At 37.6% G+C, this 18,987-nt stretch overlaps 1 protein-coding gene across 2 annotated transcripts in view; it reads right to left on the bottom strand.

Annotated features, from left to right (window-relative positions):
- Frmd3 (FERM domain containing 3) overlaps positions 1-18,987 on the bottom strand; it is a 219,931-nt gene that overhangs the window by 48,685 nt on the left and 152,259 nt on the right. For both annotated transcript variants that reach the window (XM_006981403.4, XM_006981404.4), the window contains exons 7-10: positions 12,034-12,121; positions 9,167-9,255; positions 3,889-3,952; positions 2,683-2,771 (exon numbers count right to left, since the gene is read on the bottom strand). In XM_006981403.4, coding sequence (XP_006981465.1) covers positions 2,683-2,771; positions 3,889-3,952; positions 9,167-9,255; positions 12,034-12,121 — 330 coding nt within the window. The remainder of the gene's footprint in view (positions 1-2,682; positions 2,772-3,888; positions 3,953-9,166; positions 9,256-12,033; positions 12,122-18,987) is intronic.

Here is an 18,987-nt window from a genome sequence, read left to right as displayed (position 1 = left end):
GCTGTACTCACTACTCATCTCTGTATCCTCTCAGAAAGATGATTAATGCTGACGAGGTTTTGAAGGAGTGAAAGCAGTCCTCTACCTGCACAGATCTGAGTGCTTCCCATACTCTCAATGCATCTGGAAGCCACACTTCCACTAGCACATTTGCTAACTGCCAGCTTGACACAACCTAGAACCGTCTGGAAGGAGTCTTAGCAGGGAATTATCTAGATTTCGCTGGCCTGTGGTCATAACTGTAGGGGATTGTCTTGTTTATTGAATACCTTGCTTATTGTGGGTGACACAACTGCCTATGAAGTGGGTCCTGAAAAGTGTAAAGCGAAAGAAGCTTAAGCAAGCAAGGGAGGGACTAGTAGACGCCTATACAGTATAAGTAAAGATATCTCTGATAGACAATGAACCTTCTTCAATACAAAGTCAGTAACAGTAAAAACCAAAAAAGAGAAAGAAGTCCATTAGTTCAAATGACCCTACTTTGCTCCTGTGCTTAACTGGCAGTCTCTAATTTTTAAAAATAATTTTAAATTAAATTAGACATTTATCCATCACATTGCCCAAAAAGTAGTTCCAAATGGAGCAAAGACCTAACCATGAAACCTTATACACTAAAACTGTTAGAAGAAAACATAGGCAATATACCCTATATAATATAAGTATATGAAAGGACTTTCTGAATAGGACTCCATTTTCCCAAAAATTATGACCAACTATTGAAAATGGGACTTCATAAAACTAACAGCTTCTTCACAGCTAAAGAAAAAAAAAATCACCGAGGTGAAGAAGAAGGCCACAATGGGAGAGAATCTTTCCCAGCTAAGCATCTGACAATGGTTAATACAGAATGTATAAAGAGCTCCAAGAATAAAGGTTCAAACCAAAACCGACTAAACAAACAATAACCCATTTAAAAATGGGCCTGGGACCTGAATCATGAATTCTTAAAAAAGAGGAAAAAAATGACTAAGAAATATCTAAAAAAAAAAAAATCATCCTAGCAATTAGAGAAATGCATATTACCCCACTCAGTACATATTTCTAGTTCTTTTTATTTATCTGTGACTTTCATAACTTCTCTTTTCTCAGAGCTGAAGGAAATCCCATTATTTGTGTGTATACAATTTTCATTATCTTTCATCAGTTGGGGGATGTCTAAGCTGTTTCTAACTCCTACCAATCTGAATAAAGTAGAAATGATCATGGACAAGCAAGTATCTGTGTAGTAGAGTGGATCATATATAGCTGGGTCATATGGTAGATGTTTCTAGCTTTCTGAGGATACACTGATTTCTATAGTGGCTGTACCACTTTGCACTCCCAGCAAGAATGAATATGCATTACCCTTACTATATATCCTCTCTAGAATTTGGTGTCTTTGTTTTTGTGATCTTAGTTATTCTGACCGGGGTGACATGAAATGTCAAAGTAGTTTGAATTTGCATTTCCCTGAAGGCTAAGGATGTTGAACCCCTTTAAAAATACTTCTTAGACGAACCAGCCATTTTACATAACCAGGCAAGACTTCTAGTGGTGGGACTGGAACACCAACCCACACACAAAACCTTCAACTTACAGCCTGTCCTGCCTATAAGATGTGCTGGGGCAAAGGTGGCTCAAGCTTGTGGAAATGGCCAACCAACGCCACAAGAGGGAGCCCATGACCCACACTGCCTGCTGGAAGACCAGTAATCCAGTTGCTTGCTGGCCTGGAGACCTAGGGAAGAACTAAACAGGACTGCCCCCTGCCCCCCACCCCCCAAAAAAAGCAATGAAATGATTCCTGGTGATATTCTGCTATACTCATAGATCGGTGCCTAGCCCAATCATCAGAGAGGCTTCCTCCGGCAGTTGACACAGAGACTCACAGCCAAACATTAAGGCACAGCTCGGGAATCCCACAGAAGTGGGAAGGAAAGATTGTGGGAGCCAGAGGGGTCAAGGACAGCAGGTGAACATAGCCCACAGGCACAGGCAAACTAAGCCTGGCTCCTAGAGGCCAACAGAGACTGAAGCAGCAGTCACAGAGCCTGCATGAGTCTGTGCTAGGTCCTCTGTGTTTGTGTTGTGGTTGTTTTGCTTAGGGGTTTTGTGGGACTCCTAACAGCGCGAGTTGGGGTATTTCTGACTCTTTCACCTGCTCTCAGGACCTTTTGCTCCTACTGGATTGCCCCATTCAGCCTTGATACGAGGGTTTGTGCCCAGCCTTATTGCATTTTGTTATGCTGTGTTTAGTTGATATCCATGGGAGGCCTGTTCTTTTCTGAAAAAGAAGGGAGGCACAGTGGATTTGGTGGAGAGGGAAGGTGAGGGGTCAACTGGGAGGAGTGGAGGGAGGGGAGGTTGTGGTCGGGACGTACTGTATGAGAGAAGGAGAAAAAAAATACTGCTTAGTCTTTGAATTTCTTCTTTGAGAACTCTGTTTGGTTCCATAGCACAATTTTAATTGGGTTGTTCACTTTTTGCTTATTTTTTTTTTTTTTTAGTTCTTTGGATATTCTAGACACTTTCCTTATCAGATGTGTATATGATAAATAATTATGTTCTAAATTTATATTACATTTAAATAGAAAAAATACGAAGAGCGGTATTAAACAAAATGAATATGCAGTCATTGGCAAGGCATAAACAGATCCATGAGTGCTTTAAAACTCCATAGTCAAATGAACACACGAGTCTTACTTATAAAAGGCTTGGTTTTCTACCCCACATTTCCATAGATGTTTGCAGGCAGCTGGTGTCGAAGTATGGAATGCCAAGACAGAATTTTTCTGATAAAAAATAACAAGAAAGGGTATGTTAAACAGTTTGTATTATTCATGTTTTTCATTGAAGTATTTATGTACTTGTAGCCATATATATTTAATATACATGAAGGCAGTTTAGGCATGTGGGCTATATGCAGTCTTGTGTGGAGGCAAAATGTTGGTGTTGGGTGTATTCCTTTACCACACTCAACTTACTTTTTGAAACAGTCTCTTACTGAACCTGGAGTGTACCATTTCAACTAGAGTGGCAGGCCAGCAAGTTCTAGGGATAGCTCTCCTTCACATAGGGCTGGGGGTAAGGGTTTTATGAGGGTTCTGGCTATCAATCTGAAGTCATGTGATTTCACAGTAAATACATTGAATCTTCTCTCCAGCAACCCCCCCCCAATATTACTATGTTCATTAAAATTGAAATGGTATGGCTTTTCCTCACTCATCAGACATCACTAATCTATTTATATACTATGTGAAGCTGATTCATAATCTTCACTAATACTCCAGTTAACACCTACCTCTCTATCAACCCTTGATTAATTTAAAGATTACTTACAATACTGGAAGAACATTTCAGTCAATAACAAAAGTAAAAAAAAAAATTAACAAACTTCAAACCTAGCTTTAAGGTTCAATATTTTGGTAATAGCCTTCCACCAAGTACACTTCCTGGTGAACCCACAAACTATATTTGATGACTGTTAAAAACTCTTGGGGAAAAACAACTTGGACATATATACTGTGGCCATAATACTTTAACTAGTATTGACTGATGTCTAATTTTGTGAGTATTTCTGTTCTGTTTCATTTATTTGTATCTTAGACAAAGACTTATGGAGAAAGTCCATGTTTTATTTAATGAATAAAGTATATCCCAATCTGTTTTTTACATAGGTCTGTCTATACAATTAACATTGCTCATTCACTTTATTCTTACCTATGGATTACCATTAACTTGTCTAGCACTAAAATGTTTTCAGCAAACATCTTCCATTATCACCACTCTTCAAAGTCACTCTCTTTGGGGGCAACCATACTAAAAGCTATTTTATCCTTAGATCTCTCTTATGCACACACACTTGCACATGCACACATATCAAGTAATTATTAAAAATCAGTATCTGACCTCTTTCTGGGTGCCAATCACATAAAATGTCTTCCCTTCAAACTTCAATTTGCAGACATCTGGCCTAAGAAAAGAGAGTCTTTGGGTGAGAAGGAAAAAAAAAAAAGACAACAAACTACAGCTAAACAAGGCACCTAGCTTTGCCATATAATCTTTCTGACTCACAAATGCCAAGGAAACTACAATGAATCAAAATATTTTTTTTTCTCATAAGTGATGGTCTATTGAGAATGGAGGTCTCTGAGTAAATTATGTAGCAATTTTCTTCCCAAGAGTTGATGCACGGCAAGCTCAGAATTATTTCTTCTTCCTTTTCTTTTCTTTTCTTTCTTTTTTTTTACAGTTAGAATACATCTTTCATTTAATGGGCTCTGAATTATTTGTAAACATTAGCAACCAAAACATCAAATGATGAGCTCACTTTGCAAAGTAGGAAAAGTGTTAGAATAATATGGATTCAACATTTTTAATATTTTTTCATTCTTCTCCATCCATCTCTAGGAAGAACATATACCACATTGCAAGCTTTCAAAAGAATCACTCCAGTCCACGTTGAAATTCTCCAAAAAAAAATTATGGTCAAAAGACAACTTTTATTTTATCTCAAAAGGCTATTTGCTGTGACCTGATTTGAATGTAGATCCATGGTCATTTCCTTGATGAGTGAAAAAAAAGGTGCGTTTTTAAAATCTCTTTTATTTAATTTCTAGAGTAGTTACATTGCATGTGTATTTTTCCCATGAGAAAAGAAACAGTGCTTCATTCCCCTGTGTCAGTTTAGATATAGAATTTTTTGAAATGGTAACAAAGCTGGATTAAAAAAAAACACAATCATGATTTACATGAGAAGAAAATTTGATTTAGCAAAAGATGCATGGTTATAACAAATAAATATGTTTAAGAAGAAGCCAGGAAGAATGAGATCCACATGAACACAGTCCCAGTAACATAGGCAACCTGAAGAAATGAAAACAGAAACAAATACTCCAGAGACTATTCACCTCCATATTTCCATTGACCCCTCCACAAAATGTCAAGTGGAAAAGACAAGAAATCAATCTGCATTTAGGTGCAGCAGCTTCTAATCAAACAATTCCAGGTCTCAAGTAATTTTGGAAACCTGTGTATCACATCCTCCAAGACTTTTGCAGTCCTGGGAAAGAATGAGGGCAGTCTTCAAGTTACCCATGCTTCCCAAACTAAGTTGGAGTATCTATGGTATCTACCCTGGAATTGACTGAAGTAAACCCATGGGAGCTTCTTTGCCAGATGCTGAAAATCTAGAGAAGAAAACCAGATAGCAACATCATATAACAATTTATAGTTATCAAATTACACTAGATTTCCAAAGTACTCTTACAAACATTGCATTGGTTTCTCTTCCAACTCCTTTATCCTTTCTAAGACAGACATATATAGCCAATACCCATTTTATGGATGAATACATTGAGACTGAAGGAATTTAAGGGTGAGTTCTGAGATTCCTTACTGTGGAAGAAGAGGACAAATGGGTACAAAGGAGGATTGAAAGTATGACTGATTAAAAATCAATGATACAATAGGAACAGATGTTACATAAAAGTTGGGGTCTTAGATGAACCTAGCACTTAAAAATAGCAGAATGCTCAGGAACAGAATGTTGATATAGGATTAATTGGCTATTCCAGGTCTTTTGTTGTTCCATATGAATTTGAGGATTTTTTTTCTATTTATGTTAGGAATGAGATGAGGATGTTGATTGGGATTGCACTGATTCAGTAAATTGTTTGTGGTAGGAAGGTCTTTTCCACAATGTTAATTCTAGCAAGTCATAAACATGGGCGGTCTTTTCAAATACTGGTTTCTTCCTCATTCTCTTTCTTTACAGATTTATAAAGTTTTCATTGTAGAGTTTTTTCACCTCCTTTGTTTGTTTTATTCTAAATATTTTATTTTAATCGAGAAATTGGGAATAGAAGTGTGTCCATGATCTCTTTCTCATCATGCTTTTTACTGGTTCAAAGATACTAGTCTTTGGATTTTGTAAGTCAATTATACATCCTCACATTTTGCTGTATCTACAAATTTTCTGGGGGAATTTTAGGAGCTCTTGGGTATGAAATCATAGAATCTTCAGTTGGGAATAATTTGAATCTTTATATCCCTCTATTTTTCTTCTCTTGCCTTATTGCTTCAAGCATGTTATTGCTAAGTAGTGGGAATAAATGGACACTTCTCTTTCATTTCTGATTTTAATGGGACTGCTTTGATATTTTCTTCATTTAGGATGATGTTGACTGTGTGTTTTTCATATGTAGCCTTTATTATGTTTGAATATGTTCCCTACATTCCCACTTGTTCTATGACTTTTATTATGAAGCCATGTTGGATCTTGTCAAACCTTTTTTCTTTTTCTTCATCTATTGAGGTGATCATGTGATATTTTTATTTTTTGTTCATTTATATGCTTTATTACATTTATTTCTTACATATGTTGAATTTGTATTTCTGGAATAAGGCCAACTTGATCATGGGACATGCTCCTTTTGATACATGCTTATATTCAATTAGTAAGGATTTTAGAATCTATGTTTATCAGGAATATTGGCATACACACACACACACACATACACATGAGTGAGCATGTGTGCATACTTGGTTTGGGTATTAGAGTAATACTGGCTTCATAGGAGGGGTTTGGAAGTACTCTATATTTCTATTTTTTGAATAATTTAAGAAATAATGGTTGTAGATTTTCTTTGGAACCCTGTTAGAATCCTGCTTATCTTTACAGGTTATAAATCAATCTATTATGAAGCTACTAGGTAAATGGTTACTTCCTGTTTTACTTTTATTTTTATTGATGTGAAAAATACTCTGACGAAAAGGAACTTAAGGGAAGAAAAGTTTTTTTTTTTTTTTTTTTTTCAGGTTACAACTCTAAGACACAATCCATCATTGAGAGAAGTTAAGGCAGGAACTCAAGGTAGGAACTTGAAGGTAGCCCGGCACTCTACTCCACACAGCAAGCTCCAACCAAGGAATCTATAGCCAATCACTATGGTAGGAACCATAGTTTTCTTACAGTTTAAAACTACCTGCCTAGGGAATGGTGCTGTCCACAGACAGCTGGCCCCTCCCATATCAATTAATAGTCCGTACAGTTTACCACGGAAATGTCCATAGGTCAATCTGATCTGGGGTATTTCTCAATTTAGCAATAAACAACATGACAAAAGAAAGAAAGAAAGAAAGAAAGAAAGAAAGAAAGAAAGAAAGAAAGAAAGAAGGAAGGAAGGAAGGAAGGAAGGAAGGAAGGAAGGAAGGAAGGAAGGAAGGAAGAAAATTTCTGTGGGGAAGGGGAACGAAATGATTCATTTCATTTTACACTTACAGGTAATAGCTAAGGGAAGTCAGTGTGGCAGGAACTTAAGGTAGAAACCTGGAGGTGGAAACTGAGGCATTGAAAACAGAGGAACGCTGCTTACTGGCTTGCTTCTCTGGCTTGTTCAGTTATGTTTCTTATATAGCCCAGGCCCATCAGTCAGAGGTGGCACCACTAAGAATAAGCTGGACCATTCTCCATTAAGTAATAATTAAGGAAATACCCCCACTGACATGCTCATGGGTCAATTTGATAGAAACAATTCCTTATTTTAAATCCCTCTTCCTGTGTATGTCTAGAAGTTTAGGTCAAGTTAATAAAAGCTAACTAGCAGAATCTACTCCTTATTAACTTGACAACAAACATATTACTGTTAAACCATAATTTTTCTTTACTTTGTCCCCAAAATCTCATGTTCATATCACAGTATAAAACACAGTCCTACTTTTAATAAAATAAAGCTCCATGGTCTTTTAAAAAATTTCAATAATTTAAAAACCAACGTTCTCTTTAAAAATCCACTTGCTTTACTGTTGGTTCCTACAAAATCTATACTACATCACCATTTATTATTTCTAAAAAAAAAAAAAAAAGCACCAGGTCACAGGAACCATCATATTAAATCAGAACCACACTCTAACTGTGAAAATAGATCAATGTCCAATATCTGGGACTCACTCATGATCTTCTGGGCTCCAAAGAGCTTGGGTAGCCCCATCACTCTAGCTCTACAATCAATAGTACGCACAGAGGATTAGCGTGCTCCAGTCTACACCTGCCACTGCCCTCAGTGGTCATCCTGTGGTGATGCTATCTGCATCTGAGACTACACCTCCACTGATAGCTACCTGGCTTCACTTCAGGAACCCTGATTCTGCCACATGCTGCCAATCCTCAGTTTTCTTCCATGACCCCTTCAGTCATGGGGTTTCTAATGTAACTGAGGCTGCACCATTACAAATGGCTGCTCCTGGACCTTCTGCAAGGACTCTGAACCTGCCACATAGTGTCGAGCCTCAGCTGTTCTTCATGATGCCTTTATGCCTTCAAAAGCAGCATGATGTGGGTGATTCTTAGACATGAACATGTTTGGCTTTCAGGTTGAGATGCAGCTTTGGCTCTCTCTGGACCACAGGTGGTGGTGGTTACTAATAACAGCTGACTTTTCTGTCTCACCTAACCATTGTTAATTGTTCCAGTAAAGCAAAGGTTTCGTTTCCACAGATTCTTAATAAAAAGTATCATGCAAACAACCCTGATAGCATCTTTTCTTTCTTCTGAAATTTCACAAAATAGGCCTCCATTGTTTTACATTCTCTCAGCATTATATCCCAATTTCCCACAGAACAGCCCATTACGCTCTAAACAGTCAATCTCTGTTGTGCCCCAAAGCTCCAAAATCCTGTAACGATCTTCTCCAAAACCAACATGTTCAGGTGTGCCCCAGAAAGACCCTACTTTGGGCACCAATTTCTTAAAATATAGTTTCCTTATCTTAAGGCAAGAACTGAAGCAGAAACCTTGGAGGAACAAGCTTGCTTGATCCAAAGACGTGGTCTGCTATCTTTCGCATACAGCACAGCCCTGCCTGCCCAGGTTTGCTATAAACAACAGTGGGATAGGGCTTATTACATTAATTAGCCATCAAGAAAAGGACTCACAGATATGCCTGTGGGTTAATGATGTTTTTATTGATGAAGTTCTTCAGTTGAGCGTCACTCTTCTCAGGTATATCTAGGATTTGTGTCAAGTTGACAAAAGCTAACAAAAACACCAGATAACCTTAAGAATTATCAAGTTGACAGATAAAGCTAAGCAGGATACCACCTAACAGTACCAGAAAAAATAATGCTAAAGAAAAAGGGGGGGAAGATCAAGAAAAAAAGTAAGCCATTTTTTCAAAGTTGTACTTACCATTTTCTCAAATGGATTCTCTTATTTCCCTGGAATACCACAAACCCTGCAGCAGTGAATCCTAAAAATGCTGTAGCACCTCTTGAATCCTGAAGAAATAAAAATAAAGAACTATTTGGATTGAGAAATATAAATGATAAATGACATTATAATTTTCCTTCATCTTGGGTTAATTCAAACCAAGGCTAGCGACTATAGCCATAACCTATTAAGATGGATTTCCCAAGAACATGACTTCCAAACTCTGGAAAACTCTAGAGTTATGTATTGTTTTTCTTCCAGAAATAGACATCTTGCTGTAGCAGGAACCACATAAAAAAAAAATAAAGATTTCTTCCAAACACTCTAGTTTCCAGTGTTTTGAATTGCTTGTGCTCTGGATCTTCTCTGTAATGTCAGCAAACTATTCTTGGTTGCCTTTAGCTCTCTAATACAATGAAACCAAAACTTTGACTATTTCTGCTAACCTGATTTAACCACATGCAGAATTTCTGGCAACATCAGTATAAAAACCACCCGAAAAAGTCTACTTAACTCCCAGCCAAACCTGAAACTCCAAGCAACTCATGGATAACTTGAAGTCAAGAAATAACAGAAAAATTCAGTGAGTTTCCAAACAAGGAAATAAACAGAGGGGAATATATTTCTGGAAAGAATCTAAGCCACTGAATGAAATAAACATTTATACCATCACTAGGGGCAACTGGGAAATATCATAAAATAATTGTACCAGCATAAAAAGAAGATACATATGTAAATACAGACAAGTAGAACCATCCAAGCACATTCATGTCACCTGGTAGCCTAGCTGCCATGCTCACAGAGTCTGAGGTAATTAGGGTTAGGTAAGCTTTGGGCAAACAGATCTCAATGATGTTTTCCAAGTACTGATAATGAGCAGACTGAATTGAGTATACTAGATCCAGTACTGAGCTGATAAGCTGGCTTGGTCTGGGTAAATATGCTAAAGAATAACTACAAAACTTATTTTTAGTATCCTGATTGACATGAATTCAGTCTAGAATTAGTGCTATTATCTGGTTGATACATAGTTAAAATGCAGAAAAGAAAACTTTGATTGCATGAATTATTTCTCAGGAATATGAACACAAAACCAGTTTAGGAAACTGATAAGAGGAAATTTGCCTGTCTGGATAGCTAAATTAGCAAAGTGCCAATGATCTAAAATATAAAGATCTGAGTTGAGATCCCCAAACTCATATTTAAAAATATCTGGGTTTGACAATATGTGCTTGTAACCCTAACTTTGGTTATGGAATGAGGAGAGGTTATTTAAAACACCAGCCTAGCCAAATCAATAAGCTACCAGTTCACTGAGAGACTCTTTCTAATAAAATTGGGGTGTAGAGAGATTAATGAAAAACACTCAGGCTGATCTTGAGCCTCCACATGTAAGTACACACATGTGCACACTCACCTACACACATGTATCTCACACACACTAGAAAGAGATATAGACAAAGATAGAGACACAGTGAAACAGTGTAACTCTGAGATAGAGCATAGGCAATTCTGATAAAAGTTGTTTGTGTTCCATCCTTGTGGAAAATGTTACCAAATAATGAGAAAAATTACAAGATCAACAAATATTCTCCAAGAGACTCCCCAAACATACAGCTCATTGCTTTGTCCTTGGTAACACCATAGTGGTGGAAGGTAGGATCCTATTGTTGAAGACACCATGAACTTCAGAAACAGCACCCAGAGACTTCTGAGCTGGAACTGGTCAGAAAGCCCTCTCTATGGGGATGCATGGTACCAGAAGATTCCATGCAAGCTTCCAAAAAAGTGAGACAACCAACAGTCCTACCCAGCTATAAAGCCTATGAACCACATCAATGGCCAGCAAGGCACGATAACCCTAAGGGTGCAGTAGTGGCAGGCCTATCTTGGCGATAACCAAGAACTCTCTAATTGGACTAAAATCATGCACACCAAGAGGGAGACCGTGCTTCATACTGTAAATGTAGCTAACAACTCAGTGCTAATGAAGTCCTGATTATTGGGGGAGAACTTACAACTACTGATTTTCCAAACTAGCATAATCCCTAACAACAATCTGTAAAGAATTGTCTTTATACCCACAGAGAACTGTATCCTTCACTTACCATCAAGTAAACTTCCGTTTTAAACAGATGGGGACTATTACAGAAAACCACATTCAATCAAAATGCAGAGTTGTAGAGCCCAGTCCCAATGGATACATCTATAAAGCATTCCCCTACTGAGGGCTGAAAGACAGTAGGAATGAACGAGGAGTACCTTGGGTCTGTACCAAGTGGCAAAGTTCCCAGGGAATGAAGGTGGGTGAAGCTCCTGTGTGCAGGTTGCTGCAGTACTAAGGTAAGTCAGGATAGTCAGGAATGGGAGACAAGAATTATAATAAAGTTTGCCTACCTGAGTCCTAGCCTAGACACTGGGGCCTATGGTACAGAGAGATTCTGTGGGCACATGGCCATCAAAGAGGAAGAGATATGGGCTTGACAGAAAGTCTGTAAAGTGTGGCCCCAAGACTACGATTTTGTTGGTAAAGACCTTGAAAGGAAGCTTGCTTGAATACTCTCATTTTCTGAGGGAAATCATCCATTAGATAAGTAAATGTATATATGTGTATATATATAAATTTAGGAAAATTTGGCTACTCCAATACAATTAGTGAGCATTTCTAGGTCTCTGGCACAGACCCCAGTCACAGTCAAAACATGTGATCATAGCTTACTTTTGTCTTCCAAATGATTGTTATGATAAGGCTGTACAAATTTAAGGGTATTCTGCCAGGCCCACATGACAATAATTTTATTTTGGACAAAATGATGATTATATGGTGACCTGCTTGAGGCAGTTACCTTGCATGGGTGGGGATCTACCCCATAAGTCTCCAATGTATGAGCTTTCAGGAGTAGGTTGAATTCAGCAATCGCTGGGCTCTGACCTCTAAAATGACACATACACACACATACAAAAAAAATTAGAGAATTCAAATAAAATGCAATCAACAAACACAAGTAGTCCCTTTAATCAATCAAATATTTTCTGCTTAATATAAAGATCTTTATGTCAATAAGACTAGGTACATCCATCAGTATTTCTCACCATGCAGAACCCTTTATGAATGTCACATTTTGTAGCTAATTGTACAAAAATACACTGCTGCATATTACCAGCACAGTGAGTAGTATACAGTTAATAAATATTATCAAGTTACCAGTAAGGATGTCTCCACAAATTAAATCTAATACAAAAGAAAACTCAAGATCTCTTTTTTACTATGTATTTTTAAAAGATTATCCAGGATGATGGTGTTTCTTCTTCAGACCAGAAAGAGAGCAATCTTATCCCCACAACAACAATCCTAAACAGAACCTTCTGGGTCTAAAAACACTTATAAGTAATTCTATAAAAAGCCCTGGATCATCAGAGGAAGTCTCAAATACTACTTCTAGAATTTTCTCCTATGTTAGTAAACAAGCTGCGGGCAATAGGTGGTTAGCAAATACAGTGTCAGGAAGAATTGACTTGTGCATTGAGATTATGTAATAATTCAAAGATCCAGCTTTGACTAACAAGGGCATCTCACATGTACCACAAAAACCCCAAACCATTCCTAGTCAAGAAGTGTATGCTATGGAAAAACAGAATGTCATTTTATAGTCTAATTACAAACTTATATTGTACCATTAAAACTAACTGCACCCAAGGTTCTACATATGGAAGGATTGTCACTCAATCCCTTCAAAATACGTAAGGACTCATCATTACTGTAAATTAAAATGGTGTCCATGCGCTTTCTCCCTGGAGCATTTCAGTTCTTCCTTTACTCTCACTGCACTCAAGTTTTGCTTCAGTATGTCTGCAGAGCATCCTCATCATAATCAGTCCAATCTCTCTTTCCTTGATCTCTCTGTTTCTGTCTCGCTAACACTCCTACTTGCTTTAGGACAAAGCCAATGAAGTTGTGCTATCCCAAATGTTACTGAACAACAATCTATTCTGACAGCCTTCAATGCAAAACTTCAGCCTTAGTAACCTGAACAGAATTCATGGGGCACCAATATCAAAGGCAATGTGTCCCTTTGCCTCCTAAAGTTTCAGGACAGTGCCTCTGCATGGACTCATACTTTTGTCTTAGTTGAAAGGCTCTCATTCTACCACAGACTGGTTAGAACTCTTCTGCTATATAGCAATGGCCACTTTCCAGATTATGAAATGGTCAGTGCATTTTTATTTTATTTTTAATTTAAAAAGTATTAATTTTATATGTATAGGTGTTTTGCTTGCATGTATGTCTGTGTACCATATACATGCCTGGTACTTTGGGAGGCCAGCAGGGGGTCTTAGATACTGTGGAACTGCAGTTACAGATGGTTGTGAGCTGCCATGTGGGTGCTGAAAATTTAACCTGGGTCCTCTGGAAGAGCAGCAAATGCTCTTAATCATGCTGAGCCATCTCTGTAGCTCCTACTAGTACATTTTAAAAGCCATAGCCATACATTATTCTTTTGTAAAGTTCAAATTGTCTTTAAGGTCCATCTTTCTTTTTCTAGTCCATGTAGCAAAGGTTACAGTTCAGTTCACCCTTCACACTTTCATATGCTATATGCTTGTTCCTTAGAATGGTAAGTTGAGAGATGGGCTCTTTTAGAGATTTGTGATGAAATGCAAAAGTCAGTAGGGATGTTACCCTCAAAAGCATGATTGTAGTTCTCATGACATCCTAGTTAATATCTCTGTGAGAGATAGGTATTATAAAAAGAGCAATACAAAGGCTGGGATGATGGCTCAGTGTATAAAGTGCTGTTGTTCAAGAATGAGGACATGAGTTTGTATTCACAGAACCCATGTGAAAGACAGACACAACAGTGTGCACCTATTGCAATGTAGGAGGTGGAGACAGCAGAGTCCCCAGAAAATCTCACAGGCCAGAGATAGCATGGTGTACATAGGCAGTGAAAAACAAGACTGCCTAAAATAAGGTGGAAGGCAAGGAGAGATACCTGAGGTTCTCTGATCCACTCTGCAAGCATGCATCTGTATACACACACACACACACACACACACAGAGAGAGAGAGAGAGAGAGAGAGAGAGAGAGAGAGAGAGAGAGAGAGAGAGAGAGAGAGAGGGAGAGGGAGAGGGAGAGGGAGAGGGAGAGGGAGAGGGAGAGGGAGAGGGAGAGGGAGAGGGAGAGGGAGAGGGAGAGGGAGAGGGAGAGGGAGAGGGAGAGGGAGACATGGAGACACAGAGACACAGAAAGAGACAGAGACACTGTAACGGAGTGTTTCAGATAAAGGAAGCTTAGCTCCTGAATGGCTTGCCTCTTGCTATGGTGTTTTGCACTTCCAAACATGAGCTCACCATATTGCCATCTGTAATGTTGCAATACAGCCAGAGCTAAACAGATGATCATGTCATACTCTTGAATCTATAACAGTAGAAGCTAAATGAATCTATTTCCAAATATAGTACCCAGCCTCTAGTGTTTTGTGATAACAACAGAAAGGAAATAGAGTAAAATGGAAGGTCACTAATTTTCCCTTACTTAAATGATATTTTTGTGACTATGTCTCCATCTTTTCTATGTCTCATTGATATTTGTTTTAATTACCAAACTTAATGCCAGATGACAGTAGAGTTCCAGGGCTGCCCAACTCTAGGAGATTTTCAGTTAAACTCGTGGCTCTCTGCTAATCTGAGATTGTTATCCAGGGTGTAAAAAGACAAGTTGCAGCATGAGAGAAATACATCAGCAATCAGGGCAACCAAGAAAGTATTAGTATCTAGAATACTTTTTAAACTCCCAATAATCAATAAACAACATTTAAAAAAATACAAATAACTAAGAAAAAAAATGGACAAAAGTCTTAACATACACTTAACAGGTAGGCAGTATAAACAGTCATCAACCATGTGGAAATAGTCTCAACCTCTTTACAATAAACAGAACATAACTTAAAACTATAAAAGACCCTTAACATATCTTGGTATGATAAAACTAAAAAGACTGACAAAAACTAGCAACAGTGAGGGTGCACAACAAAAACAAGCATCCTGTGGTGATGAGGAAAAGCAAGTTGGTATAATTAATATGGGAAGGAAAACTTTGGCACTACCTGCTAATATTTACTTTGTTTATGAGAACTTATAGCAATTCTACTCATAGTTACACATTCAGCATAATCATAATTGTTATACCAAGAAATATATAAAAGTTTCACTGTAGTGGTTTTTGTAGTAGCAAAATAGAGAAAGCAATGTAAATGTACATCTACTAGCAGTAGAGTAGATGTAAGATGTAATACTATACAGCCATAAAAATAGATACATGAAAAGCAAAGATATACAGAAAATGGGTTAATATCACAAGTGTAAAGAATCAAAGAACTTAAAACACATTAGTAAGTACTGAATGTTCTATAAATTTAATAAGGGAGAAAACTGAAGATGAAATTAAAGTATTGAAATTCATATGTGTCGGGCTGGAGAGATGGCTCAGAGGTTAAGAACACTGGCTGCTCTTTTGGAGGTCCTGAGTTCAATTCCCAGCACCCATATGGTGGCTCACAACCATCTGTAATGAGATCTGATGCCCTCTTCTAAATAAATAAATAAATAAATCTTTTAAAAAAAGAAATTCATATGTGTCTTAGTATCAGTCTTAGGTTTAAATCTACTCCATTTTGAGTTGATCTTTATATAATTATCCTGGCTAGTTTTATATCAACTTGATATAAGCTCTTGTCATCAGAGAGGAGGGAAACAAACAAACAAACAAACAAACAAAAAAACCTCTGTAGGATTGGGCTGTAAGTAAGCCTGTGAGGTATATATATTTTTTTAAATTAGTGATTGATGTGGGAGGGTTCAGTCCATTGTAGTTGTGCTTGTGATCCTGGGTTCTATAAAAAAACAGGCTGAACAAGCCACAGAGTACAAGCCAGTAAGTAGCACTTCTCCATGGCCTCTGCATCAGCTCCTGTCTCTAGGTTCTGCTCTATCTGAGTCCCTGTCCTGGCTTCATTTGATGATGAAGCATACGCAAAAATAACCCTTTCCTCCTCAACTTACCCTTAATCATGGTGTTTCATCACAGCAATAGAAATCCTAACTAGGACAATAGTGAAATGTGTAGATCTTGTTTTATTCTTTTGTGTGATGATAATTGCTTTCCCAACACGGGTTGATAAGACAATGCTTTTTTTTTTTTTTTTTTTTTTTTTTTTTTTTTTTTTTTACTACCATGTGTTTTGGGCTCTTTGCTGCATATCACTTCTGTAAGTGCATCAAATGATTTTTGGGCTTCCTGTTTTCATTCATTGTTTTTGTATCTACTTTGTAACTAGAGTTTTCCTGCCTTGCCCACAGTCAGGACAAATCTCTGTCACCCGCCAGTCCTACAGCAGCTCAGACCCAACCAAGTAAACACAGAGACTTATATTGCTTACAAACTGTATGGCCGTGGCAGGCTTCTTGCTAACTGTTCTTACAGCTTAAATTAATCCATTTCCATAAATCTATACCTTGCCATGTGGCTTGTAGCTTACCAGTGTCTTCACATGCTTCTTGTCATGGTGGCGGTTGGCAGTGACTCCTTCCGCTTTCCTGTTCTTTCTTTTCTCCTCTGTTAGTCCCACCTATACTTCCTGCCTAGCCACTGGCCAATCAGTGTTTTATTTATTGACCAATCAGAGCAACAGATTTGACATACAGACCATCCCACAGTACTACTTTATGCCAGTATCATGATGTTTTGCTTAACTACAGTCTGATTGATTGTTTGTTCTTCAGTCAGGTAGTGGAATGTCCTCAGCTTTGTTCATATTGCTCAGTTGTTTTGATTGTTTAGGGTCTTTTGTGGTTTTATGTGAGGTTTAGACTTAGTTGTATCCATTTCTTCCCTTTAGATTTAGCATTTGCTCCATAATTACTCCTGAACATGACTGAAAACAAAAATCTACTGAAGGGAAGTGTCAGTTAAGATGTTTAGATACAGTAAAGCACAAGCTCATCCTTAAAATATAAATCCTCATGTCAGTATTGCTTGCTTGGGTTTGTCTGCAAATTTCTGCTAGCTAAGCATCTTAATGAATTAGCTGACAAATTTATACACAAAGAAGGAATCAGTGCAAACGTCAGAGAAGGCAAGAGGATAAAGCCATAGCAGCTAAGGCAAGAATTCAATAAACTGAGGTTTATTGAGACCCCCAAATTACTGAGGAACAACTCATTTAATAATTTGCTTTCACAGTAAGTAATTAAATTCCATTCCTGTAGTCTCCCACTGAACATTAGTTTCTGGACAAACTTTGAATGTGACAACAGAAAATAAACATCTGCAAGATGAAGCTTCTCTAATGAGACATTGAAAAAAAAAAAAAAGGTCCAGAGATTAGTTGCATTTCTTTTTTAAGAGACAGCAATTGTAATATATAATTCTCTTAAGATTCTACTAAATTTGCTGAGGTTGGATAATTATGTATTTAGCTATATTTTCCTGTTCTATATTGCATGTCCTGACTACTTTAGCTAACAAGGAACAGTCTTTCTCATATTGGTCTTCTTTGAGTATGCCTTTACAGACAATATAAAAAACATACAGCTCACAAGAATAAATGGTTATTAGTCATCACTAATTTATAATGAGATATCGACTGTTGCTGACCGTATCGGAACTGATTATAAAGTCCAAGCAGAGAAAGGGATGGGTTTGGTGCTGCCTGATCCATTTGGATACAGAAACTCCAGAATTAAATTCAGAGGGAGAGGACCAATAAAATATTGTCATTCTGGGCAGTGGGATTATCCATTTGAGTTAGACTTTGCTGCAACTTGGTTGGGACTCTAGTCATCTTACATTGCTTCCATTTTAAATTTTTTTCACATTTGGCTTTAAATGTTTGGGTATTCTCATAAGATTTGTCTTTCAGTATTTGCTGGATCATAATTTAAGAGGCTTCTGAGAGTATATGATATATAGCTTGACTATAGAATCTGAGTTCAGTAGGGAAACTCATATACCCTTCAAGACCATCACTGGCCCTCTGAGCAGTGCAAACTCATACTGTTCCCCATTGTCCCAGACACATCACAGGCAAGAAGTACCTTGCCCTGGATGGCATTTGTGGTATCTCAGAGTAAGATAATTCAGTTGTCCAGCAGATTAGAGGTTTAACTATTTGCTCTTATTAATATTTGTGGCATACTCCTCTTCTATCATTCCTCATTCTTTGAGGATTATGAAAATAATGAAAGCAACAACAACAGATAGGAGTTTCTACTTCATATGACATGGTAGATTTTAATTCCTCATCTGTCTTTAGATCTCAGAAGAAATAAAAATAGGATTTTGATGTTTACTTCATTTGTTTATTTAGAGTTAGAGGATATCAATGTGGCATATCTTTAAGCATCTGAACTGGGAAAGAAAGTCTCCAGCCTGTCAATTCTAATCTTTGACTTCGAGAGAGATGGCATATATTGAAATCACCTATCTGCATGCCCAACATTAGATATGACATGACAAATATGAGCAGAGATTCTGGTATGAGAAGAGAGTAAAGGCAAACTGAGGCCATGCAGGACTTTGGGAAGCAGTAGCACAGAAAAATTATACAGCAGAAGTCCTGGTCTTCTGGCTCTTTCAAACTTTCCATTCTCTCTTTGTGATGATCTTTGAACTGAAGGTTTAGGGGTTGTGTTATAGATGTATAGATTGGGGCAGGGCACACCATGGTCAGTTGCTCTCTTCATTTTGACTAGTTGTGGTTTTCTGTGATCATCTCCATCTGCTGCAAAGAGAAGCTTC

The sequence above is a fragment of the Peromyscus maniculatus genome, chromosome 2 (genome assembly GCF_049852395.1).
Source record: "Peromyscus maniculatus bairdii isolate BWxNUB_F1_BW_parent chromosome 2, HU_Pman_BW_mat_3.1, whole genome shotgun sequence".
In the NCBI taxonomy this organism is placed as follows: domain Eukaryota; kingdom Metazoa; phylum Chordata; class Mammalia; order Rodentia; family Cricetidae; genus Peromyscus; species Peromyscus maniculatus.
Note: the sequence above shows the minus strand (reverse complement) of the source record. Positions and strands in the feature narration are given on the sequence as shown.